General features: G+C 45.7%; 1 protein-coding gene and 1 long non-coding RNA gene across 24 annotated transcripts in view; one reads left to right on the top strand and one right to left on the bottom strand.

Annotated features, from left to right (window-relative positions):
* Positions 1-1442: 1442 nt before the first annotated feature.
* Positions 1443-13538, top strand: LOC132215478 (uncharacterized). Of its 3 annotated transcripts, none has more exons than XR_009448530.1 (4): positions 1443-6379; positions 7137-7332; positions 9049-9179; positions 10053-12964. It is a non-coding gene; the product is annotated as an uncharacterized LOC132215478 (long non-coding RNA). The 3 variants fall into 3 exon arrangements; XR_009448529.1 differs by lacking the exon at positions 1443-6379 and adding an exon at positions 13415-13538 and having other exon boundaries at positions 7044-7332; positions 10053-12432; XR_009448528.1 differs by lacking the exon at positions 1443-6379 and having other exon boundaries at positions 7044-7332.
* TFDP2 (transcription factor Dp-2) overlaps positions 8276-26211 on the bottom strand; it is a 123755-nt gene continuing 105819 nt past the window's right edge. For 16 of the 21 annotated variants that reach the window (XM_059663715.1, XM_059663729.1, XM_059663730.1 and 13 more), the window contains 7 exons: positions 22434-22596; positions 19607-19753; positions 16485-16646; positions 13465-13616; positions 11150-11316; positions 8677-8782; positions 8276-8496 (listed from right to left, as the gene is read on the bottom strand). In XM_059663715.1, the coding sequence (XP_059519698.1) occupies positions 8313-8496; positions 8677-8782; positions 11150-11316; positions 13465-13616; positions 16485-16646; positions 19607-19753; positions 22434-22596 (1081 nt within the window). In that variant the 3' untranslated portion in view covers positions 8276-8312. The remainder of the gene's footprint in view (positions 8497-8676; positions 8783-11149; positions 11317-13464; positions 13617-16484; positions 16647-19606; positions 19754-22433; positions 22597-26211) is intronic. The other 5 variants (XM_059663720.1, XM_059663718.1, XM_059663714.1 and 2 more) reach the window with 4 other exon arrangements.

Here is a 26211-nt window from a genome sequence, read left to right as displayed (position 1 = left end):
CAGGAGCCCAGCGATGGTGGAGTTCAGCCCCCTCACTTCTCAGCTGAACATACAACCGCCTCACATTCCAAGTGGAGCTGTTTTCAAGTGGCTAAAGTGCTGGCAATTCATGCCTCCCAGCCATTCCCCTCTCGGGTTTCCTCCTTGGGTCAGTTGCAAACCTCACCGAAGACACCGAAGCAACTCTGCCCTGGTAGTTCTGCATCAGCCCCTGCCCGGGCCCGGCCGGGCACTCTTCCTTGAGGTCTCTGGGTCCATAGTCTGAGCTCAGGGAGGTCACCCAGAGCCCGTTGCCCCGGACAGGTGGGGCAGGGAGACTAGCTTGAAGAGCTGGAGGAAGATGGCAGAGCAAGAGTTGGTATGAACCAGCGCCTGCTTAGCCAGACTTCCTAAGCTCCCCACTGGGCCCAGGCTGGGCCCCTTCCCCACACCAGGAGGATCCCAGCTGAGGTCCCCTCCCTGCACCCAGAGCTCTTCTCCCTGTTCTACCACTAGGGGAAGGGAGCAGCTCACCTGCGCTGGACCCTGCCATCCTGGCAGGCTGAGGCACAGGTCAGGCTGTGCAGCCTAGGGTGCTGGTGGCTGCAAGCCTTCTCCCCCTCCCTGAAGCGTGGGGCGGGGTTGCAGCAGCTCACAGCCGCCCCTGGGCACCATGCATGGAGACACCGCTCTCCACTGAGCCACCGTCCGCCTGGGACCCGTGGGGGTTGGGGTGGCCTCGGGCTCCCACTGGCCCCACTGAAGCCAGACTCGGCTTGGCCGGCCACCCCTGCAGCCTGAGGGCTGCGCATGCCCCACGGGCCTCATCACCCTCATGAATCGCCGTGGTCCGGCCGTCCCATCCCAATCGCCATGGCTCACTCCCCGGTGCAGTTGGACTTGCCCAGCAAGCATGTAGGCAGGAGCTGGGCCTCTGAGGGGAAGAAGGAGGGATGCCCGGGCCAGGGCAGAACTGGGGAACTTGGCGGTGTAAACACAGCCCCCCGGCCCCCGCCACGTCCTGCCGGCCCCTCGCACTGCATTCCTGAACCCCTGGGTGCCCCTGCCCAGCACTATGCTCTCGGGCATGGGGTGGGGGTGAGGGACCTGGAGCTGCAGCCTGAAGGCAGCCCTCGCTGGCCTGAATCACAGTGGTCGATCAGGGAGGGATGCAGGGTGCCAAATTCCTTCTCTCTCTCTCCCTCCCTCCCTCCCTCCCTCTCTCTCTCTCTCTCTCTCTCTCTCTCTCTCAGGGCCCCGTGTCCCCGGCGGGCATGGGCTCAGGCGAAGGCAAGCGATGCCAATCGCCTCGCCTGAGCCCCCGTCCACCCTCGGGTCACACACGGGAGTGGGCCCCATCTCAGGCGGGCAGGTGGGGGCTCAGATGAAGCAATCGGCGATCACTTTGCCTGAGCCCCTGCCCCCAGGTCGCACACGGGGGCCTGGATGGCAGCTCGTGCTGTCCCGTCCTGCTGCAGTATGCAAATTAGCCACCATCTTTGTTGGTGGTTAATTTGCATGTTGCTCTGATCAGCCAATGGCAGGCATAGCAAAGGTACAGTCAATTACCATGTTTGTCTATTATTAGTGTGTATATATATATATATCTTTTATATATAGAGATAGATAGATTTCAGAGAGGAAAGAAGGATAGAAACACCAATGATAAGAAAGAATAATCGACCGGCTGCCTCCTGCCCTCCCCCTACTGGGGATTGAGCTCAAAACCCAGGCATGTGTCCTGACTGGGATTTGAACTGTGACCTGGTTCATAGGTTGATGCTCAACCACTGAGCTACACCTGCTGGGCAGGAGTGCATGTCTTTGAGTAGATATAGGAAATCCTTTAGATATTAGTATTTCCGTCATAGGTGGGACAAGTGGTGTCCATGTACGAGAGTGCTCCTGGGAACACCACCTGTAACGTAGTGAGGGAAGCAGGATGGGGCAGAGGAGGAAGCTGAAACATGATGCAGTTGCCAGAGAAACTGACCAATTCCATGAGGAACTCTGAAGTTGGGGTGACCCTTCAGATACGCCAAGTTGGGGCAAAAAGGCTTGACTTCATACCCCTCACTGGCTGCAATTCCTGGGGGAGGTTCTCAGCAATTGGGGAGTATCTCGGTCTGAAAGTAGGGGAGCTGGGCAATGTACCACAGTATCCACTAACCCCCTATCCACCCACTAATAATGAGGCCAACATTATTTTGAATATTTATTTTTTTCTATAGTGCATCTCATTCAAACCATACAACAGTCTGATACTTATTTTTCCTTTCAAGCACAACTGATCCTCATTTCAGATGCTTTTTCGTTCTTTCTGTCCTTCTTTTAACCTTACAGGATGGACAAAGATACTCACACTTATATGGACAAAAACATCACTTGAAGTTTATTAAAAGTACAGCTTCCCAGGCCCCAGTCCCAGAGCGTCTTGGAGTGTCTGGGGTGGGACTGGGGGATGCAAAATTTTAACGCCCACCCCACCCCTGTCACTTCTGCTGCAGGTGGTCCTTGAACCATCTTTAGAGGAACACTGCTTAGGACTTGTCCGTTATCTACCGGAAGCAATTTCAGAAAATCCAGGGATAATTAAGTATACAGAAATAGCTCTTCTATAAAATTTCAATATAAAAATAATGGTATTTATTTACAAAGTTTGAGATGCTACAAAATAATACATCATATCTGGTTAGGTACTCCAATCTAAGAAAGTCTGCGTCAGGCAAGTCAGATGTGGTGTTTGCATATCCCCTTGTTTCGCTTTATTAAACTACCTAGAGCATGTGGCACCGTGATGTTTCCTTCATGCAGAAAAACAACACAGAACTATATTTTCTGGAAATAAAACCTAGGAGCGCATGATCAGAGTAAAGTGTCTCCAAATGAAAAGGTGAACAGGCGGGTGATTTGGGCTCACAGCCCTTTTCTTTTCCGTCTGCAAGTCAAGGGTGAGGGTGGTGAACAAAACAGCCCGAGGAACTCTGTGCTGAGCTGGGCCAGAGCTGAGTGGCCAGGGTAGGGGCTGGTTGACAGGTTCTTTTCAGGACACTGGAGGGTTGGACCTGCCATGGTGCTAATTGAGAAAGAGAGGCAACAGTTCAGAAGCTTTTTGTTTGTTTTTTTAGCAGAAAAGAATCTGGGTCCTCGGAGACCTTTAGTATGGAAAAAAAAAATCTGACTTCGGTCGTGAACACGCAAAATCAGGCTGTTTGTCATTAGATGATGCCTGGCATATGAAGATGACACATAGTGACAAAATGATTGGTTGTGAAACCCAAGCACAACCTGGGGAAGTGTGTCCTTGTTGTGTTGAGATAAACAAGCTAATGTGGTAGAGAAGGGTAGTGGGGAACTTCACCTCAAGCCCCTTACCAATGACCAATGGCCAGGGTGCGTGCCAGTCTCTGCCCATGGAGGAGTGTCCTCCCAGATGTGTCTAGACCCGGGGTCTTCTGACCTGAGGCCCAAAGCTGACACCACAGCCTCCCGGGTGAGGTCCCACTGCCGGCTGTGTAGCACTTGGTGTGACGGGGCTGATGCTGGTCCCAGAGCCACCTGGGAGGACTGTGGGGAGGGCGAGGTTTCAGGAGGCCATGTGGTCCTCCCGGAGGGGAATTCTGGTTGGTAGACTCGGCCACACACTCTGAGGGACGGTAGAGGAGTGATGTCTTAATGAGTGAGGCGGAGAGCTGTTCTCTCCTGCTCTGAGGCCCTTGGGGAAGGAGTGTCCTGCCCTATGCCTCAGCTACATCAACTCCCAAAGCCGCAGTAAGCAAGGAGACCCAGGTCCGTCCTGCTGGAATAGCAAGGGGTCAGTTATATAGGCCTTTCGTAAAGCAAAGGCCATGTAAGGACAAGTTTACTTCGCCCGAGAACCTCGGCACAGAATACAAATAACTGCCTGTTCCTCCTCCTGTCTCGACACCACGCGCACAGACGGACGGACGGACAGCTGCTGTGACACTTCTGTGCTTGTCAGGGGTTCCCAGGGCGCAACTGCAGGTTCAGTTTTGTGTCCCCCACTTTTTCTTCCTTAGCATTTTGTGCGTGTAGAGGTCTGTGGGAAACTGGATCCCAAAGGTTATCTAAGCGTAACTTTTTAGAGCTGTCTTGGTTGTGGAAAGGGGCTGTTTCCTGAGAAATATTATAATTTGTGTGAATATTTAGCTCAACTTTTTAAAGGTAAATTTTTAAGCAAATATCAGACTTTTCCCTTTAGAGTGTTTGGCTAGAGTGGAATTTAAACAAACAGGCACATTTCCAAGGGTCCCTCACAGCACGGCGCAGGCCCCTGGCACGCACTGCGGGCCTTCGGTGAATTCATATGGGCGTTCATCAGCGCTGGGGAACCCTTGCTGTGGGTACATGCAAATGGAGAACCTATGTGGGGAAGTGGTTCTTATACAGTCTTTAGCTCCACTAACGCCAGTGTATATGCAGAAAGGATGGCCTTTATATGTCCAATGTAAAAAGATCTTTATGTATCCAGTAACTTTTAAAACTAGAGGAAAACACCTAGAAAAGTACTTTTCCACCTTTCAACTGGAAGATAACAAAGCTAATGAGAACTTCATGGGTTAGGATCTTCTCTTGGTTTGTGGGTACTGCTGGTAGCTAAGTTGAGTTTTCTTATAAATACTAAAAATTATTTCACAGACTCCAAGATGGATGCTTAAGCCTGGCTGATGTGGCTCAGTGGTGAGCATAGACCCATGACCTGAGGTCACTGGTTTGATTCCCGCTCAGGGCACATGCCCGGGTTGTGGGCTTGATCCCCAGCAGGGGGCGTGCAGGAGGCAGCCGATCAATGTGATGCTTCTGTCTCATAGATGTTTCTCTCTCCCTATCCCTCTCCTGCCTCTAAAACCAGTAAAACATATTAAAGGAAAAGAACCCAATGTATGCTTAGAACTGGAGCAGTGCGGCCGTTGGGATTCAGGAGACTCCAGGTGCGTCTGATGGGGCAGTGTCGTGGTAAGAAGGTATGGAGATGCCGTTCAGTGGTCTGATTCAGGACCAACGTCCCTCTCCCGGGGGGCTTCCCTGGCCACCCCTACACTAAGGCAGCCTCCCCCACGTGCCATTGCCCGTTTCCCCCGCACTACCCGCCCTGAATGCTTTGTTCTGTCCTCACTCACATGCTTACTGAAGGGTGAAACCTTTACACTCACTGCTAAGGCAGCAGTATTAACGCCCACCTCTCGGGAATGTTGGGGTTGGGACACACCTTTCTGCGCCTGAGGGGAGCGAACTAGGAGGTATTCACAAGGCCCTTGAGGTGAATTATTGGTAAAGCTAAGCAGGGTTCGCTCCGAGTGTGGCTCCGGTAGAAAGAGCCGAGATAGTCCCTTCCTTTGCGGGCCTTGCCCCGTGCACACCCGTCCCCACTGTGTCCTGCTGTCCCAGGCGCCTGTTACAACTGTGCTGGAAGCAACTTGGCTGCCGCCAGGACCCAAGGGCCGAGGCTGGTGGCTTAGCAAACAGCCAGCTATGGAGGTCTGCGGGGCTAACTGTGAACACCGCCACCTGAATGAGCGGACCGGGCTAATGGTGGTGGAGGGCGGACCTGGCATTATTTCCAGGTACAGCAGAGTATGGTTTCCGCTGTACATTTTGCTGAGGGGAGTTACCCTTTCATCCTGTTAAAATGGTAAAACCACTGTTTTCACCCCACCACTTCCGTACAGAATTAAGTTGAAGGAAACAAAACACATGGTCATCGTTTGTCAAGTTTTCCAGGGCAGTGGGCTTTGTGGAGGTGAGAAGTCACTGTCAGCTCGCTGAGGTCCTCCATGATCCTAAGGCACAGTTTATGTCCATCTTCCTGAAGGTGATTAGATGCACAGTGGGGGAGAGGGAGGGGAGCCTGGCAGGTGCCATAACCTAAGGTCCAAGGCCGGCCAGGAGCCTCACACAAGTGATCCTGGAGCAAGAATGTGCGGACTGAAGATACTACGCACTTGAAAGGGTAACAGTAAACGGACCCCTGAGGGGTAAAGGCCTCTTAAACTGCCCCAGAATCAAAGGGGGCGCCACCTCTAGGAGATGTCCTTGTGGGCACACACGTGTGCACATAACCCCAAGTGCGCTCCTAGAATGGCGTCTGGACATTGCAATCGCTATTTCCTAACGGTTTTTCACTCTGATTTCTATACGAAATTGTGCCTGAGCGCAGGACTTCAGACCCAGACAATCTGTTGAGGGATTTATGGAGTAAAACAGGATTTACTCCCAGCTTCTGCCAGGGAAGGCTTTGCACCAGCCTGTACTGATGCCCTCGGTGGGACTCCACTCGATGTCCTCAGCAGTGACCCCAAACATTACTGAGGACCGGGGGCCATTTCCGGCCAAACACTACACCTATGGCTGGACGGCCAAGGATGGGGCACCAACCACAGTGAGTCTTTGGTTGCTTTTTCTTTTAAACCCATATTTTGTCCATTTAAAGCTGTAGCAGCAGGAGAGAGAGGACGCATTTCCCAAAAATCTCTAGCAAGGGTTTGCTACTTGGTAGAGGTCCGGTTATGATGGATGGACTGTCATGAATGTTGATGTACAGGGTGAGGACTGAAAGCTAGCTGTGGCCCTTGGCCTCCCCAGGTCCTGGCTGGGCCCCTTCCAGGACAGAGAGGAGAAAGGCAGGGGCCGGTGGAGGAGGCAGCAGCCTCTTCAGGGACAGTGGGGAGGGAGCCTGGTGTTCCCTGCCTGCAGCTGATGACCTCCTGGTCGGTGTTTCCTGAAGGCCCGTGAGGACCTGGCTGGGCCTTTGCCGCTTTGGGCACCTCCCATCTGCCCGGCCTAAGAGATGTGCCTGAACTCAGGCTGAGACCGAATTCTCTAAAAACTGCCTCTATCTCTGCACTCTGAGTCCGCACTATAGCTTATTTCTGACAGAATGAGTTTTGTCTGAAAAGAAAGTTAAGTTCAAGTTGTATGTTTCTGTGTATTCGTTTCTACGGCCTAACCCAGCCCCAGGCCAGCCAGGTCCTCCCCGCTCACTGCAGCACAGGGCAGGGCTGTGAACGGCAGCACAAGGCCACTGCATGCACCCCGCGGGGCTGAGCCCACAGGTGCTCGATGCATAATCTGGGGGCAAGTCCAATGGCCAAGACAAACCATAGAGCTCATTTTCTATTATTATTGCTCTTTTCCAGGCCTTGCTGTGAGACTTAGTTGGGGTTTGGCCATGGGGGCAGGTGTCTCCATGCTCCTGTTCGGAGGAGCAGGGACTGGACACGCCAGCACTGCGTTCCTGGCGGCATCTTTGGCTACGAAACAACACACCAGCTACTGCACAACCAGAACCCCAACCATTCGGAGAGTTCACCACTTTTCGAAATGCGACATCAGGTGAGTCTGAAACACAGTTTACCCAGGAATAACTCAGTAAGGCCATTTTGATTAATGAAAATGTATAAAAGGTGACATGGACAGGAAAACAGTGCTATCATACTCGGGAAATGACACTTGGTTCATTTTCATCAACTGCACACTGGGTGAAATCACACAATTACTACAGGGAACTGTAAGCAAGCAATCTGGTCAGAGGGATGTGTTCCTTTGTCTTAAATGAAAGCGCTGTATGAAATGCATCGCTCTGATTAAAATGATGCTTTCCTTCTCTGAGAAACCCCAGATTTAGAACGCTGGCAAAGGCAGTGCTGGCAAAGTATTTAATGCACGTGGAAAGGCTATTCTACTTTGGCTTCCAGAAGTAGCCCTAAAAAATTCTATGCACCAAATGCATCGGCTAATAGTGATCATTTCCATTTTACTATAAATTATTCTAAATGTCACTTAAGTACTTAAGAGTTAGCGCGCTCCTTTCTAGAAGCTGTCTAAGGCAGCTGATGCGTAAAGCACCTCAACTAGGCTTTCAGCTAGCTCCGCAGTGCAGCTTGTGCCCAGGCCCACCTCCCACACTGCACCGCGCACCCACCGGAGCTTGTCACGCCCATTCGTGCCTCCCACGGAGAGAAGCAATCCTGGTTCTAAGGAGGGTCACGTGGGTGGGGGACCAGAGGCCCCACGTGCGGAAGGTAAATGAGCTTTGTTCATGCAGCCCAGCTCTCCCAGGCCTGTCCCGCTGTCCCCTCAGAAAGCTCGCTCTGAGAGGTGACCTACTACCCTACTGTCAGTTCTCATTCACAGACGGTAACGTTCATCTCAAGCGTGTCAGCCTGCGTGTCATCCGCAGATTGTGTTTCCCTAGTTTCCACTGGACACACAGTGCAAACAGAAGCAAGGACTGAAGCAATCATTTCAAAAACAAGAGCTCACACTAAAACACACATGAGCATCAATAGGAAAACGTGGGTTTCGTCCTGTCTTTATTCTGGGGAGGAGGAGTCCTCCTCCTCTTCCTCCTCCTCGTCGTCGTTGAGCGAGCAGGGCGTCTCGCCGCGGGACTCGGAGCAGTGAGAGGCCGCACTGCTGGACTGGTGACTGTTTGGGGCAAGGATCTGCCCAGTTGCTAAGGCCACTTCAGCATCCAAGCAGAACCCCTGGGTTACGCTAGCAAACAATTCAAACACAGGCTCATTAACGTGGTGAACGTTTCCCGCTTCCTAACACAGGAATGGGGCCGGGGAAAGGAGCCACGGAGGGCTCGGCCAGGGCCTGGGCAGGGGCATGCTGCGCTCCGAGAAGGGGCCGGCCCCGCAGCTGGCCTTTTGAACCCGGAAACATACGTACCTTGATTGGGATAAGGTGGCACCAGTGGTCAGGTCTACACTTGAAACTGACTGGGTAGAGTTCAAAAGCAGCCCCTGGTTTAACCATGACGGTCCTGTGGCGATATCTACGGGAAAAACACAGACAGAAGGGGTGGGTCCCGCAGTCCTGTGGCTGCTATTGTTCCCGTGGGAAGAGAGCGGACGAGTGAGGGCATCAGCCTGTTCTAATCACAGCCACACCAGTCTCCTGCCCTGGGGAGAAGCCAGATTTCTTCAGCAGAAAACAGACATTTCTAAATCATAAGGGGGATGGGGGAGAGACAGGAAGGCTGACTACAGCAAGAAAGAATCAAATTCAACCAACTGTGGGCTCTCGTTCTCTTTTCTCAAGACCTCAAGAGGCAGCACTCACTGGACTACCGTGGACGCCTGCTGTCCTCGCCGTGGAAGACTTGGGACCCTGACGGTGGTAACAGCCAAAGCCAGCAGCGGGTAGAGAGAGTCACATCGGAAATGTCTCAGGTACAAAGGACAGACACATTTTTGCCCAACCCCCCACTGAATCCATCTTTTCAAGTGCCCCCCTGGGGAACACAGTGCTACTAGTCACCCAAGACCTATTCTTTCTCCTGGTACCTTTTGCTTAAAACTCAAACTCGCTCTTATTTTGAAAGGCCACGAGCAGCCATGCTTTTAGTGAGGGTGACACAGGCACCGCTTTTTCAGTCTGCATAAATATTCTGGGTCTGTCCTTTCAATGTTGTTTTCTACACATACATCGTACTTCTCCTATCATAACCTTGACCAACTCTCACTGTAGTTTCACTTGTTTAATGCTTACCTCCTTATCTAGGATGCCAGCTCAGAGAAGACAGTGACAGGAACATGTAAGATCTAAATGTTAGTGAATGAATGATAGTCACTTCCAATAGTGAGTTTACCAAGAAGGTGATGTGCAGATTAGAAATACAATTCTAAGAGAAATTCTTAGAATTACATTATAAGATCGAATGTACACTCAGAAAAATGTAATTTACCAAAATGAAATCTTATTATATTTAATCAAAATAATTTTATAATTACTGCGCAGAAAGCTGTGTGTTAAGATTGGAAACTGTCGGGCCAAGTGAGAGGCGTCCTAGGAGGAAGAAGTGAGCGCATCTCTACGCTGATTTTAGAATGGCCTTGGGAACCGGTTTCTCACAGGCTAACAAGGCAGCTGTGAAAAAAAGAACTTCAGTTCTAAGAACAGCAGACTTTAAATACATTAAATAACAAGTCTGTACACGATAACATTAAGGCCAGAATCCTGATCGGGATAGTAATTAGCATACGTGGAAACTTTGTCAGAGCTCAGCTAGTTGCATAACACAGGACACTTTCTCTTCACAACAGCTCTGAAAGCCTGTTTCGTTCACATTATCCTAGAAACCGCACAGTGGTTCTCACCATCGTACCCCAGAGCCCTCTGTCCTTTGCACGAAAGGCACACGTTTGTTCTTCAAAAGAACTAACCAGAAAGTCTGTGCCCCAGGCTGCCAATGAGGTCACCAAGAGATAAAAGCCAGAGAGCCTGCCTAATCACCAAGCTTTTACAATGAGAATGGACTGAAGTAAAGTTGTGGTGAGTTACTGAAAGCCCTTCCCTTAGACGCTGCTGGGCTGCCAATAGAATAGCCATCCTGCCCTGGGAGAGAGCAGGGGGAGATACTGGCTGAGGGGCAATAAGATGGGGTCTCATGAGTGGGTGATGCCAATTTAAGAACTAAATCCAACAGACACTTGTGTTGTGACGGAAGAGCCAAAACCACAAAACGAAACAAATAAAAACTACTTTGCAGTTCTAGGAGGTAATACTTACAATGAAGGAACCTGCCCAAAGCAAAGGCAGAGCACTGTTTGCTACATCCAAATTCTAGGTGCAGAACATACCATAATCTTAGTAAGTTAGGACAATCATAAAGACGTCAGAATGAGTGAAACAAAATCTGAATTATATAACATGCAAAACAGTGGTGCTTAGTATATTCAAGCATACTTTTATAATTCATAATAAAAATTATAAAGAACCCAATTTAAAAAACGAGCAAAGGATCTGAATAGACATTCTCCAAGGAAGATTTACGAATGGCCAATAAGCACATGAAAAGATGCTCACATCATTAGTCACTAGGGAAATGCAGATCAAACTGACAGTGAGATACCACATCTATTAGGATGGCTGTAATAAAAAGGTGGCCAACAAGTGTTTAGAAGGGTGTGGACAAACGGAAACTCGCATACATTGCTGGTAGAACTGTAAAATGGTACAACTGCTTTGGAAAATAGTATGGCAGTTCCTCAAAATGTTAAAGTAGGAAAGGGTTCAGAATCAAGGACGAGCATACAGTGGACTTGAACTAATTTTCTATGAGAAAAGGAGAAAGGTTTTAACATGTTAGGGTTTGATATATTTAATCAGGGACAACATGTGAAAGGATCCGTTAACATACCTGTGATATAACCTTCTAACGCCTTTGGCACCAGGGATTTAGCACGTTTCAGATCCTCCAGAGAACATTTGCCTGACTCCAGGCCAAAGGACATTCCCATCCGCTTCAGTACTTCGATGTCATCATGGATCTCAAAGGTGTTGTCAAAATTGAAAAGATATTCAAACCTGCACCAGGAAACAAAGTTGGTACAGGCTTCCGTGGTGTTGGAGAGGTCTGAGGAGTTTTATAGTCTGTTTACTACATAAAAGAATGAGGGCCTAAGTTCAGCTACTGCACTAGAAATTATCGATGTTTATAGCAATAAGGGTCCTTCTGCTGTATTCAGGAGATGACATCTCAAATACACCACTTTCCCAAGTAACACGTTAAGCACCCAGCCTGTTTGGTCTCCGCACGTATAGAAAGTATAGTGTCAGTCACCGGAGACTACAAGGCGCTTAACGTGTCTAACTTTCATGTGACAGACAAGAGGTCCATAAACTTTAGCCCTCATTAAGCTATTGCAAATCGGATACAGAAATACTGGTCTAAATCCAACACTTTCCTTTCTTTTCTGTTAATCCTCAAGAGTATATTTTTTCCGTTGCCTTTCAAGAGAGAAAAACAAAGTAAGAGGAGAGACACATGGATTGGTTGCCTCTTGAATGAGCCCTAACTGGGCGGGGGACGGGGACGGACCACAAGAACCCACAACCCAGGTATGTGCCCTGGACTGGGAATTGAACCTGAGACCCTTCAGTGTGTGGGCTGGCGCTCTAACCACTTGGCAACACCGGCCAGGGCTAGTTTGGTCAATTTAATGCTCATGGTGGGAGAACTGCCTGGCTAAGTAAGGGGAAAAGATTGCATCACCAAAGTAAGTGAAAGAAAGGCTGTAGGACCTGCCTTGAACAACAAACTGCTGCAAGCTTCTTAGCGTTTCCTTCCTCCAGGGAAGAGCATTGAGTCAGTTACCACCCAAGAATGGAACCCTTACTAGACCCCAGCCAGGGATGAACAGAAGCCATAAGCCCTTAGGCCAATGACTCCCTGCAATTCCTTATTGAAAGCATTTAACATGTTTAAATTGCCTGCTTTGAGTCCAAGCCTTAGGCATTCTCTCATTTAATCCTCACCACAGGGCTAGGAAGTGGCGTTTTCCGGAAAACAGCTCTGGAGCAGTTAAACGGGGGAGCCGGGAGCCGTCATCCACATCTGGGTCTGTCTCCACCCCATGCCCTCAACTGTCTCATGATACTGATCACAGACTGAAGACCAACAAATTAACTATTTTTATGAAGGTAAAATAAATCTCACATTAATTCTGTATTATTGATGGATGGATAAAGAAAATGTATAGATACAATAAAATATTCAGCCACAAAAAAGAGAAGGAAACGCTGCCATTTGTGACAACATGGATGGACTTTGAGGGCATTATGCTAAGTGAAATAATTCAGAGAAAGACAAATACTGAATGATCTCACTTAATGTGGAACCTAAAAAACTGATTTCATAGATACAGAGAATTGATTGGGGGATGGGGGGCAAAATATATGAAGGTGGTCAAAAGTATTAACTTTCAATTATAAGATTAAAAAACAAAGGAGAGCCCTAACCGGTTTGGCTCAGTGGATAGAGCGTCGGCCTGTGGACTGAAGGGTCCCAGGTTCGATTCTGGTCAAGGGCATGTGCCTTGGTTGCGGGTGCATCCCCAGTAGGGGGTGTGCAGGAGGCAGCTAATTGATGTTTCTCTCTCATCGAGGTTTCTAACTCTATTGCTCTCCCTCTCTGTAAAAAAATCAATAAAATATATTAAAAAAAAAAAAAAAAGCAGAGATTGCACCTAGCATTTTCATGTCTATTCATCCATTAATAAACAGAAGCCCACTCAACTAAGAGATAGTAAAACAAAGAGGTAATTGCTTTTATGCCTCATGTTGATCTAAAGTATTTCCACAATAAACTATGACAGTGAATCACCAGCGAGCCTACCTGTGTCAGACCCTCACTGATGGTCTACCTCGCTGCAGTTCTTGCCCACAATTATGCCACATGCACGTACATACGTGTACATCCTGGTCTGTGTCCAGGCACCACCCTGCACGTAACAGGCAGCAGAGGGCCAGGCACGTGACTGGGGGCCGTGGAGGGCAAGTGATGGAGCACAGGCCAGAAGCTGACAGCTCTCCATGTATGAAAAGGTGTTTCACACGCCCCAAGGAGTCAGCCTTGGAGGACTCAGAGAATGGAGTACACCCCTCTTATTTTGTCAAGTGACAGGACTGCGTGAAGAGAAGGCTGCCCTGCAACCTGCCCCCTTCTGCACTCACTTGTCGCTGGAGATGCTGCAGTCTATGACTGTCTTCCTGCTCGTGGTGATGATTATAAACGGCAGCTGAATGGTGGAGTTCAGAGCTGGCGGGCCCTGGTTCTGCTGCTCATTTTGCCGATTTCTTTGTACCAGGTTTTTGAAAGCGATTTGCTGTAATGATCGATAAAAAGAAAATAGTCATTTAATATGGATAAGTGAGTTGGAATTAAATGAATAGAGTTTAAAGAGACCTTCCACCTGTAGTGAATTAGACATTTAAGAAAAAATATTAGAAAAATCCAACTCAATAAATATATTTCAAGGGGAAAAATATACATTTAAATGGTGTCTACCATCATCATAATGTAAATAAGGGGGCCCATGGTTTCTGTTACCCATAGAAATGGGACCGTACAAATCTGAGAGCCAGGGCCACCTGCAGCTCCTCAGAGAGAGTGATTCAGGGGAAACGACATTGAGGGAGCTTGCTTTCCACTCACCCACCACGGACGCCCATGAGTTCAGGGTTGAATACATTGCTTACTCTAGCCCAATGATATGCCAAGAAGCAGTGGCATTAAGCATAACTCACCTGTGCCATGTGATGTCAGTGCGCTGACATTAACTGTTAAAAAGAATTAAGCGAACTAGGCTATGGCAAATTATTATTGTTCAGGGACTTAATTTTCTTTCTAAGACAACTTCATCCCTGTTATTTGATGAAGGAAAGAACAAAACGCTAGGAGGAAATAAGGTATGAAAAAGCAAAAAGTGCCTGTTTATTGCTATACTTTGGGTTTCATTTCAATAGAGAGAACTGCTTTTATAAATGTTGACAGCTAGGGTGCTCCAGGTTGAAATCTTCTATAAATATTTGGTTTGAGAGACCACAGAGGGGGAAACAATTTAGGACTTAAAAAAATACACATGAGAGCGACCTTGGCTAGCAACATTCTTTCTGATAAACACATAATTACAAGTCTACTGAGAAACAGATTTTAAATATAACATATACCGAAAATCCAGCTCCAAAGTGTTCCATGACACTCTGAGGAAGGCTCAGCAAGGAGCTTAGGGACCATGAGTTGACAGGGAACTCCTGCAGCTAACTGTGCAGGGACAGGGACCGAGAGAGAAAGCGAGGGGAAGCAGGGCAGGAGCTAAGACGCGAGGGCCTGGCCGGCCAGGTCTACAAGAAGGCAGGATGCTGCAGGGAGCAGCTGCAGGAAAAGGAATCAAGGATCAGCTTTGTTAAAGCTGCAACAGTCTCTTCAAACAAAATCTTATTTGGACATCCACTATGGAAAACATAAAATGCGGCCTCCAGCGGTAGGTTCTATGGGGCTCATTCAGTGTGAAAAGCAGACACAGAACACAGAAAAAAAGAAACGGCCCAGTGTCCGGGCTCCCTGTTCCACCTGCCGCCACCCCTGCCTCGGCCCTGCTTCCGGCTCAGACCAGCACAGACCTTCGGGAGGGCGACCGGTTGTCTCCTGCCCTTTCGATTTATTCACGAATGTGAGAGAAAAACATAAGCATCTAGAAAGTTTAACATAAAAACCTGGACTATTCAGGAGTACTTAACATTCTATCCTTCAGACAAAGTGACTACTTTAGGGGGAAAACCTGGTAACTCCTTGGTATCTTTATTTCTGAAAAGTAAATTTCACCAAAAATTAAATGACTTATAGTTGTTCAAATCAAAGTTGATTTTAGGATTGGTTGAAAGCTGTTCAAATAAAGAAAATTGCAGATAAAAGCAAACGCATAAAGGCATGCATTCCCCTCCTAGGAACACGCCTGTGCCATTCCTTCCCCCTCTCCTGCCCCTACAGCAGCGGTTCTCAACCTGTGGGTTGCGACCCTTTGGCGGTCGAACGACCCTTTCACAGGGGTCGCCTAAGACCATCCTGCATATCAGATATTTACATGACGATTCATAACAGTAGCAACATTACAGTTATGAAGTAGCCACGAAAATAATGTTATGGTTGGGTCACAACATGAGGAACTGTATTTAAAGGGCCAGAGGGTTGAGAACCACTGCCCTGCAGGCACAAGTATCTCCTCAACCCCTACACGAGGTCTGCAATCAGTAGAACAACGGGCAGTGGCAGCTGTCCCAGGCTAACCCCATAAACCTGTGCCCAAGGCCCCATTTTCTCCGACTTCCCAGCCGAGCCTCTCCTGCTGCTGCTTCCATGCCCTTCCTGGTTTCGGTCCTAAGTGTGTTTTTGCCATGGCCAATAAATGCTTGCTTGCTCTGCTGCAATGAAAAACAGCAAAGGCATAAAGATTCCCCGACTCATTTTACAAGTTTTGGGCTGGATTGAATATAGTTCCACTGTATGGCTCAAAGTGAATTTTTGCACCAACTGCAATTACCAAAAATAGAAAAAACAAGTCCATCTACCCTGTGATTTTACCTCCCATAACTTCATACAAAGGCTCTCTATTATATTTTTTAAAATCATCCAAATTCTAGGCAATTATCCAAAAATATATAGAGAGATCCTTATTACACTATAAATTTTAATTTTCTTTTAAACATAAATGCATTTTAAGGTTAGGTATTTTTACAAAGCTTATTGAGTATTGCATGTTATTCTGTTACTTAAAGATAATGAGTATTGCAGGTGGATTTAATTATTTTATTCAATGTGCCCAAAACTTAACTAGCTTTACTTCTTAGTATTCCACATTAGGACTAACACACACACACACACACACACACACACACACACACACACACACACACACACTCCGAATAGTTTATGTTCAGAGTAAAGATAAGTGTCAAAGTAAATTGTTGTATAAAATGTCACCCACAGGGCAGGTGAAGGCTGTGGGGCCCTGATGATGGTGAGAGACGGAACCAGCTTAGAGACAGACCATGGATGGCAGTGGGCTCGCCTGTGGGAGGCTGCCCTACTGTGGTCCCAGACACTCCCTCAAAGGCACCCAGAGTAGGAAACAAGCAAGTAAGCGGAGAAGCAGACACAGGCAGGGCAGGTACGAAAGGCATCCCAGCATCTTTACCTGCAGGAGAAGCTCTTGCAGCTGGGCCCGCTTCTGCTTTATCCGTTCTATCCGCCTCTGCTTCTCTATCTTTGAAACACAGGTCACAAAATAACATGAAGATGTGTAGGGTATAAAGCACTGCTCATTTTCAGGTCCCAATTCTGAGATATCAAGAATTTTCTTTAGAGAGATGCAAACCAACATCAATAAAGGCAAGCCACACCTCTTTGCGGGTAGGGGTTGGGGCAAGCGAGCAGACAGTTCAGCAGAATTGCAGCAGCTGCTATCAGTAATGAGACCATCTGCTTAAGGAATGCCTGGTGTGCAGGACTCATTGCTATTTACCACTTAAGTTCAACAGTGAGAGCTAACACTTAGGACACTTTATGTGCCAGCACCCAGCTCAGCACTCCCCACACATTACCTCAGTTCCTCTTCTCAAGACCCTATGTATGTCGTTATCCATTCGCATGTAAGGAAATGGAGGCACAGAGGGTTAAGTAACTGCCCAAGGGCACACCGCTTGGTACTTGGCAAGAACCCCAGCCATTTGGTTCCAGAGACCCTAATATTAATTGCTTTGCTATATTATGCTCACCCTCCCCACCCACCAAGAATGAGGTAAGATCTCAGTCTGACTTTTATTTTTACTTTTAATTAATTGATTTGCTTTAAAAAAAAAAAAAACTCACATGGCTGATTGCTGGCTCAAAGAATACACATATAGTCCTCTCCAAAAATGTTTTACCAATTTGCACTCTCATTAGTAACACTATTTCCCAATAACCCGGTCAGTACTAACACTCATTCCAGATGGTGCACAGGACCTGCTAATGGTCCATACTTGGCCCTGGTCACACAGAAGTTAACTTTTAATCCCATAGTATCTTGTATCATTTCCTGTTTCTCATGTGTAAATATCACTTTCCTGATAAGAGAAATTATGTCAGATTTCTCTCTCTCCTTTTCCTTCTTTCTCCTTCCTTCCTTTTCTTCTTTTATTTTAGTTCATTATTGACGTAAAATTGGTATACTGTATTTTAACTGACTTAAATAAGCACAGCTGGCCTGAGCCAGTTTGGCTCAGTGGATAGAGCGTTGACCTGTGGACTCAAGGGTCCCAGGTTCTATTCTGGTCCAGGGCACATGCCCGGGTTGTGGGCTCGATCCCCAGTAGGGAACATGCAGGAGGCAGCCAATCAATGATTGTCTCTCATCGTTGATGTTCTATCTCTCTCTCCCTCTCCCTTCCTCTCTGAAATCAATAAAAATGTAATTTAAAAAAAGCACAGCTGTTAATACAGGTAGCTTATATATATTCAGTATACAATTCCATTCCTGTCTGCAGTAAGAAGCATGCTAATGGGATAAATTTCCCAGCTTCAAAGGACTGTTATTTCTTCATTCTTACAACTTCCTGGAAAACAGATCTTAGGGTTTGATTTTCCTTGCGATGAGTTCCTGTCTCTTTGGGCAAAAAGTCAATGACATCAAATGAGACATTTTTCTTGTCTACTCCAAGAGAATTATTTATTTGCTCCCCATCCATTCTAGTCTGCACCAGAAATTTCCTCTCATTATTCCTAACCACTACCACACTTTAATCCTAAATAACTTTAGGCTGACTGTGAAATCAGTGTGACCTTCAACATTTGAAAAGATGTAGGAGTTCCGCCCTGTGCCTGAAGCGTGACAGGTCAGGCCCCCACCTGCCCCTCCCGCACACACAAGGTGTACCAACTCTACCTCTAGAACACAGCTCCAAACTCACTGCCACTGCGGTAATGAATGCGGCCACCTCCAATCTCCCCTCCTCACCTTCCTGTCTGTCCAACTTCCAACCCTCTAGTAGAGTGATCCTTCAGAATATACCCCATCAGCCCTCCTCTTTATAACTCTTCAATAGCTTCCCCTAGTTTCTAGGACCAGGTCCCAACAGCTTAGGACTCTCTCCTTGCCTGTACTCTGGCCACACCCTGCTGTGGGCACGCCTTCCGATGCCTGCCTCGGCCCATGCAGGCCTCTGCCTGGAAGGCCCTCCCTGCTTTAAACCACTTGGCAAACTCCTACTCCTCCCTCTTGACTGAGCACAGGGATTTGTTTTCTTGTAAAGCCCTCCCTTATCTCCCAGAAAATCTGTCCATACTTCTTTCATAGGAGTAATCACATTTTTGGTAACACTTTTACATTTCTCCTCTTAATTAGAATGAAAGCTCCTTGGAGTCAGAGATTTTTGTCTTGTACAATCTTTGATTAAGCACATAGCTGGCAGATGCTAATAGATTTTTGTTATCAGCTTATTATTACCAGTAATTACAATGATGCTCAACTTCCACTCTATCAAAAGGAGAAGAGGAGGGCATTTCCACTGCACCATATAAATAAAGTTATAATTTCTGATAAATGTCTGGTTTCTCCCTCCATCCACAAGTATACTGATACCAAATCATGAGAAAAACATGAAATCAACCACATTTATCTCCATAAGCTACCTGTATCTCACTTGATTCCCTTTATGGCCATGACAATAAAAATATGTCAGATTTGGAAACTATGTCAAGGCACATGTTCATTTAGGAAAGACTTCCTATAATGATAACGTTAACAGAATAAAAAATGTTTTTGTACACATCATGTCCAAATTCATGTTACTGCTACACATTTGATCTATTCTGATAAAGATACGAATGAAATACCATTCTGTTGCCACTGATTCCAGAGTTAAAGGTAAAAAGCTTAAACATAAGAAACAAATGGACAGCTTCACCCCTATTTTGGCGTCCATAAAGCAAGCATTATATCAAAACTGAGACAGTATTTCTGTTACATGAATCACCGAAATGTTATTGTTAGAGTCCTCAGAATTGAATTAGAATAAAATAAAGATCTTCTCTAAGAAACAGTAAAACTCAAGCCATCTAATTTCTATGCCCCTCGTTTCATCAGGACACCAGTCAGACTACATATCTCTAAAGTTTCTTCCAGTTCTAAAACTCTATGTAGAAGAATCTATTTTTTTAAAAGACATAGTATACATAATTAGAAATATTTTACTAGTATGTAACCACATTTCTAAATTAAAATGCCTCTGATGTAAAACAAAGCAAACCACTTTGTATAACCAGATTTTCCTTTCTTACCTCCAGGTTTTGACACTCCTGAGCAGAATTGGTAGGCAGGCCAATCCACTTGATTTCTTTTTTTTCTTTTGATATTATGTTCATTGCCATTAGCACATTTAAAGCATCATAAACTCTTCGCCTAATGTTCTTCTGGTCATAAGCCTGCTAAAAAATACATTTATTAAGTGATAAAAGTTAAGAGTTAAGATAAGTCACAGATATTAAAATATTTAATGAATACCCTAATATTCTAAGTGTCCGACCAATCGGTCGACTGGTCAACTGCTCGAACAGTCGCTATGGAGCACACTGACCACCATGGGGCTGATGCTCTGACCAGTAGGTTAGCTTGCTGTTGGGGTCCGGCCGATAGGGACTGGGAGACATGTGCTGGACACACCCTGGAGACCTCCCATGGTCCCTCCCCAGCCGGCTGGCCCCAATTGGCCCCGATCAACGGCCAGGCCAAGGGACCCCACCAGTGCACGAATTCGTGCACGGGCCTCTAGTTTTATAACATCTTCAAAGTGCTGAAAAATTCTACACCCACTGAAACTATCCTTCAAAAGTAAAGAAAAATAAAGACACTTTTAAACAATCTAAAACATAGAACAATCTAAAGAAAGTAAAGATTATGTTACCTACAGATCTAAATTTGGAAATGCTAAAAGGCCTTCTTCAGGGAGAAGAAAGATGATGTAACTGAGATAGAGCATGGAAAAGTAGAATGGAATGAAGACCAACTCAAAAGGAAAATCTCAATTAACATTCTCTGTATAAAACAAGAATGGCCCGGCCAGCGTGGCCTGAGCGTTGACCTATGAACCATGAGAGCATATGCCCAGGTTATGGGCTCAGTCCCCAGTGTGGGGCATGCAGGAGGTAGCCAATCAATGATTCCCTCTCATCATTGATGTTTCTATTTCTCTCTCCCTCTCCCTCTCTCTCTGAAATCAATCTAAATATTTTTTAAAAAATTAAATAAAACAAGAATGTCTTTTTGAGGCTAGAATATATAGAGAACTAATATACATGACAGCAATAGTATATATAGCAGAAAGGGGTAATGAAGTTAATGTGAGCTAAGGCCTTGCATTGTCTGGGAGGATATTTGACTTTGAAAAGTCAAGAATGCATATCTTTTTAAAAAATATATATTTCTTTTTTTTTTTTTTTTTAAATATATTTTATTGATTTTTTACAGAGAGGAAGGGAGAGAGATAGAGAGTTAGAAACATCGATGAGAGAGAAACATCGATCAGCTGCCTCCTGCACATCTCCCACTGGGGATATGCCCGCAACCCAGGTACATGCCCTTGACCGGAATCGAACCTGGGACCCCTCAGTCCACAGGCCGACGCTCTATCCACTGAGCCAAACCGGTTTCGGCAAAAAAATATATATTTCTTTATTGATTTTAGAGAGGGAGAAGAGAGAAAGAGAGAAACATCAATGAGAGAGAATCATTGATTGGCTGCCTCTTGCACACCCCCAACTGGGGATCGAGCCTGCAACCCAGGCATGTGCCCTTGGCCAGAATCGAACCTGGGACCCTTCAGTCTGCAGGCTGATGCTCTATCCATTGAGCCAAGCCAGCTAGGGCAAGGATGCTTGTTTTAAGCTCTAGGTAAACAGTGCATCTCAAAATGTGGTCCATGGACTAGTACTAATCCACATACAGTCCTCGGGTTACGTCGGACTCCACGTACGTTGTTTTGTGGTACGTTGCCATCTCCCATTTATTTATATAAAAAAAAAGTTCCGTCATTTCCACATATGTGCTTTATGTTTCTTATTATTTATTTACCACAAGTAAAAGTCAGGAATTAACTTTCTTTTAAATTTTTTTTACTGTTTCACTTCATTACTGCTGTGAATATGCTCCATGTGAGTGATGTAGATGCTTATGTAGGTGGGTTCGACTTACGGGGAAAATCGAGTTACCTTGGATTATGGATCTCCAACGTGACCTGAGGACCTACTGTACTCTTACTAGCTTACAATGAAAATAGGGAACTTGCACCCAAATGCCAATCACATAGATCACTAAAGAACAGTATTTAATTCAGCTGACTTTTTTGAGGAGGGTGGGAAGGGGTAGGTAGCAAGACTTTCTCAATGAAGAAAACTGTGTTAACTTGCATTGAGGAAAAAGCCCTTTATCTTACTGTGTATGGATAGATCCTAAGAACAAAATCCAATCAATCAAATGCTCTGATAATAAAGGATGGTGGAGAACACTGAATCCACTTAAAGGTAGAACTAAACTTAAATAAAGGAGATTTGCCCGTACAGCGTGGCTCAATGGCAGAGTATTGACCTATGAACCAGGAGGTCACAGTTCAATTCCCAGTTGGGGCACATGCCCAGATTGTGGGCTCCATCCCCAGTGTGGGGCGTGCAGGAGGCAGCCCATCAATGATTCTCTCTCATCATTGATGTTTCTATCTCTCTCTCCCTCTCCCTTCCTCTCTGAAATCAATATTTTTTAAAAATAATAATAAATGGGAGGTTTAAGTTCTAGAACTGAATGTAAATAGAAATTTTGACACTGTAGAAATGATAACATAACAAATATCAGTATGCTCCCTCGGGAATCCCCAAAGTTATATTTTAAAAAATATTTGTTCATCTCTATGTTGAAATAAATAATAAAAGAATTCTTTCCAAAAACAAAAAATCAACAACCAAAAATTCTCAACAGACAATATGAAACCCTCAAGTAAAGGAGGAATTGGGAAACCCTTAGCTTGTCTGAGTCCTCATATCGATGACACAGATAACCCAAAGAGGTACACTGTTGCATCACTCATCACAGTCAATGTCAAGTGCATGATCTACCTACCGAATCAGCTGCCAAATGGTTATTTGAATTGGTGAACTCTGATACCAGCTCATCAGCTACTTCATTATATGACGTTGTGCCTTTCCGCTGAACTTTCTCACACACTTTCATTGAAAAATGTCTCAAGCCTTTTCCATTTTTATCTCCTTTTTTGCTTCGTTTACTAAAAGAGAAAAACAAATATTTATACTCCATCATACTTACTTAGAGACTTCCTTTACAAAAGTATAACATAATGAAAAGACAGTAATTTGATTTTTGTTTCAAGTGGTAAGTTTTAATTGAATTAGAGATGAGGAAATGTTTTAAATTTAATTTTTACCTTAAAAGCCTAATAAAATATAAAGCTAGAGTGGTTCTCTTATGCACATCATCTATTTCTTCAACAAATATTTATTGACCAGTTATTTACTATTATGTTTCAGGCACTATTCTACATACTGGGAATAAATCCATGAGGAGAACAGATAAAAACTCTGTCCTCGTAGTTCATATATGGTACATACTTACCTAATTATTTCAAGTTTGGTTAATGCCTAGGCCTAAACTTTGATAACTTAATCATTAAATTTTCAGTGGTTCAGTTTAGTTCTACTAAATTGAGTGGTTTAGTTCTGCTAATCTGAGTGCCAACTATATGCCCAGATTATAAAAGACATGTCAATTTAATATTTAATATTCAGACCACACACACACACACACACACACACACGCACACACACACACACACCAGTTATGGGGGAGTCTAGGAAGATAGCAAGACAGCAGCATAGTTTTCAAACTCTCCAAATCCCCAGATAAAAACAGACAGAGCAACTAGACCTCATGACAATATTTACAACAAAATGCAAACCTCATGACAATATTAAAACAAAACTAGATGGCAAGGTACCCTCAACAAACCTCAGAACACAATACCAATGGCCAAAGGTCCACACGGTAGTGAGCAGGATAAGAAATACTCAATGGGGCTGCATTTAATGGAAATCAGAACAGTAATCCCAAAATAGCCAATACGAATTTACTAGAAAGCACAGCAGCCAATTTGAGAGCAGCAGTTGAAACTAGGAGTTTCACCCTCTTCAGTACCAGCTGTGTGCAAGGAACTTAGGAGGTCACAATAATCTATTTTGCATAACTTCCACAACCGATATTGAAGAGGAAATGACTAATAATGAAGAGAGGCAAAGAATATACTGACAATAGAGTATCTGAAAAAAATAAAATAAAAGGGAACAGATTCTAAACATTAAATGCTATAATTGAAGTGTTCATAAAATACAGTCAAACCTCGTTTCTCAAACATCTCCCATCTCCACCAAGTTGCTCGCAGAAAACATATCTAGGTTGTGGAACCAAACTTCGGTTTTTGAACTGACAACCCTTTCAAGCTGATACCTCAGCATGACAAAAAGAGACTCTCAGGCAACAAAGGAGAGAATGCTTTTGTTGCTGGGAAAATCACCAGAAGAGCACTTTCTAAAACATAAAGAGGCCATCAAGAGTGCTAATGTTGCTAAAGGGGTGAAAGAAACCATGATCACAGGCAACTGAGGAGGCAGAAAAACTTGATTTGGATAAACGAAAAGCAGTCCATTAGTGACTGCCATTTTGGAGGCAGTGATATATAAACAAGCAAAGATGCTGCATACTGAGCTGAAAGAGACCCCGGGAGTGAGTGCTGAAAGTGAGCCCTTTAAGGCTGGTAGGGGATGGTTTTATTTTATTTACTTTAAGTCTTTATCCAGTTCTTAACTAGGACCTCATAACTGTTCTATACGCACTCCAGTCCTTCCTAACATGGCCACCAAGGTGAACTTTCCACACGAAACCGGTCATGTCCCTATTCTGTTTATATCACTGTTCTAAGTCATTTTATTTTGGAAAAGAATCCACCAACTCCCATTTGCTGTGTACATTTCCACACAAAACCCACTCTAGGCTGATTTGTCCTTAGTTTGGTGCATGGAGATACAAATGGCTAGTCACACATAAGTTAGTATCATTCGTACAAGTCAGGTGACAAAAGTAAGTAAGAGTTGCTAAAAATAGGAGCACAGGAGTTATTTTGAAAAACATATGTTGTGTATGGGGTTTTTAATTTATGCTAAGAACTGGATAATGGCTGAAAGTAAATAAAATTCTCAACTCAGTATTTATATACTTTTTAAAAGCTAGCAATAAAGCATGGTGTTGTTTTTCATGTAATTCTAGTATTTTTAAAAAGGGAGCAATAAAATAATCATAGGGTAGTTTGGCTAATTTGTCCTCTATAGTCATACATGGATAATATTTAAAGAAAAAACTAAACACTGTCCTTAAATAGGAACAGCTAGATTTTAAGTGCTAAAGAACATACTCCTGAAACATAAATACAAGACTACATAGAAAAGTTTTATAAGATTAGTTCAGTGTATGCATTGATAATAAACTTGAGAACTGTGGTTAAACATCAACATTGGTAAACTAGCCTATCTACACTAATAAAAGACAAACATGCAAATTGACCATACCTTCACTATGCCTTAAGCCACGCCCACCTGCCAATCAGAGCAACTATATGCAAATCAACCCAACCAAGATGGTAGCCAGCAGCCACGGAGCTGGAGCGAGCAGGAGGCTTGGTTGCCCCAATGATGGAGGAAGCCAATTTCCTGCCTGCTGCAGCTGGCTCTGAGCTCCACTCAAAGCAACAAAGTTTCAATTATAGAAGGTAAATAAACCCCAGATACCTGCTTTCAGCTAGCTGAGGTCATGGAGCTGGAGCAAGCAGGAGGCTTTCTCTCCTGCCCACCCTGGCTGGCTCTGAGCTCCTCTCAAGGCTACAAAGTTTTAATTATAGAAGGTAAATAAATCCCAGAATAAAAAGAGAAAAAAAAAGAAAAAAAGGAGAGAGGAGAGACTGGAGCTCCCATCGCCTGGGGGGGGCTTGGCCAGCCTGAAAACGGCCCTCAGCCCCTCACCCATACTGGTCAGGCACCCCAGTGGGGACCCCCACCCTGATCCGGGACACCCTTCAGGGCAAACCAGCCGGCCCCCACCCGTGCACCAGGCTTCTATCCTATATAGTAAAAGGGTAATATGCAAACTGACCCTAACAGAAAAACTGGGAATGACTGGTCACTATGACACACACTGACCACCAGGGGGAAGATGCTCAATGCAGGAACTGCCCCCTGGTGGTCAGTGCGCTCCCACAGGGGGAGCTCTGCTCAGCAACAAGCCAGGCTGATGGCTGCCAATACAGCGGTAGTGGTGGGAGCCTCTCCCTCCTCCTCAGCAGCGCTAAGGATGTCCGACCACAGCTTAGGCCTGCTCCCCGCTGGCAAGTGGACATCCCCTGAGGGGTCTCAGACTGCAAGAGGGCACAGGCCGGGCTGAAGGACACCCCCCCTCCCAAGTGCACAAATTTTTGTGCACCGGGCCTCTACTCCTGTATAATAAAAGCATACTATGCAAATCGACAGAATGGTGGAACGACCGGTCACTATGACATGCACTAACCACCAGGGGGCAGACACTCAATGCAGGAGCTGCCCCCTGGTGGTCAGTATGCTCCCACAGGGGGAGCGCTGCTCAGCCACAAGCCCAGGCTCATGGCTGGTGAGCGCAGCAGCGGTGGCGGAAGCCTCTCCTGCCTCTACTACAGGTGGGCAGTAAGGAGGGGTCCCAGACTGCGAGAGCCCCCAACTGCGAGAGGAATGTCTAACTGCTGGCTTAGGCCCGATCCCCCTGGCAGGCGGACATCCCCCAAGGGGTTCCAGACTGCAAGAGGGAG

The sequence above is a fragment of the Myotis daubentonii genome, chromosome 14 (assembly GCF_963259705.1).
Source record: "Myotis daubentonii chromosome 14, mMyoDau2.1, whole genome shotgun sequence".
NCBI lineage: Eukaryota > Metazoa > Chordata > Mammalia > Chiroptera > Vespertilionidae > Myotis > Myotis daubentonii.
Note: the sequence above shows the minus strand (reverse complement) of the source record. Positions and strands in the feature narration are given on the sequence as shown.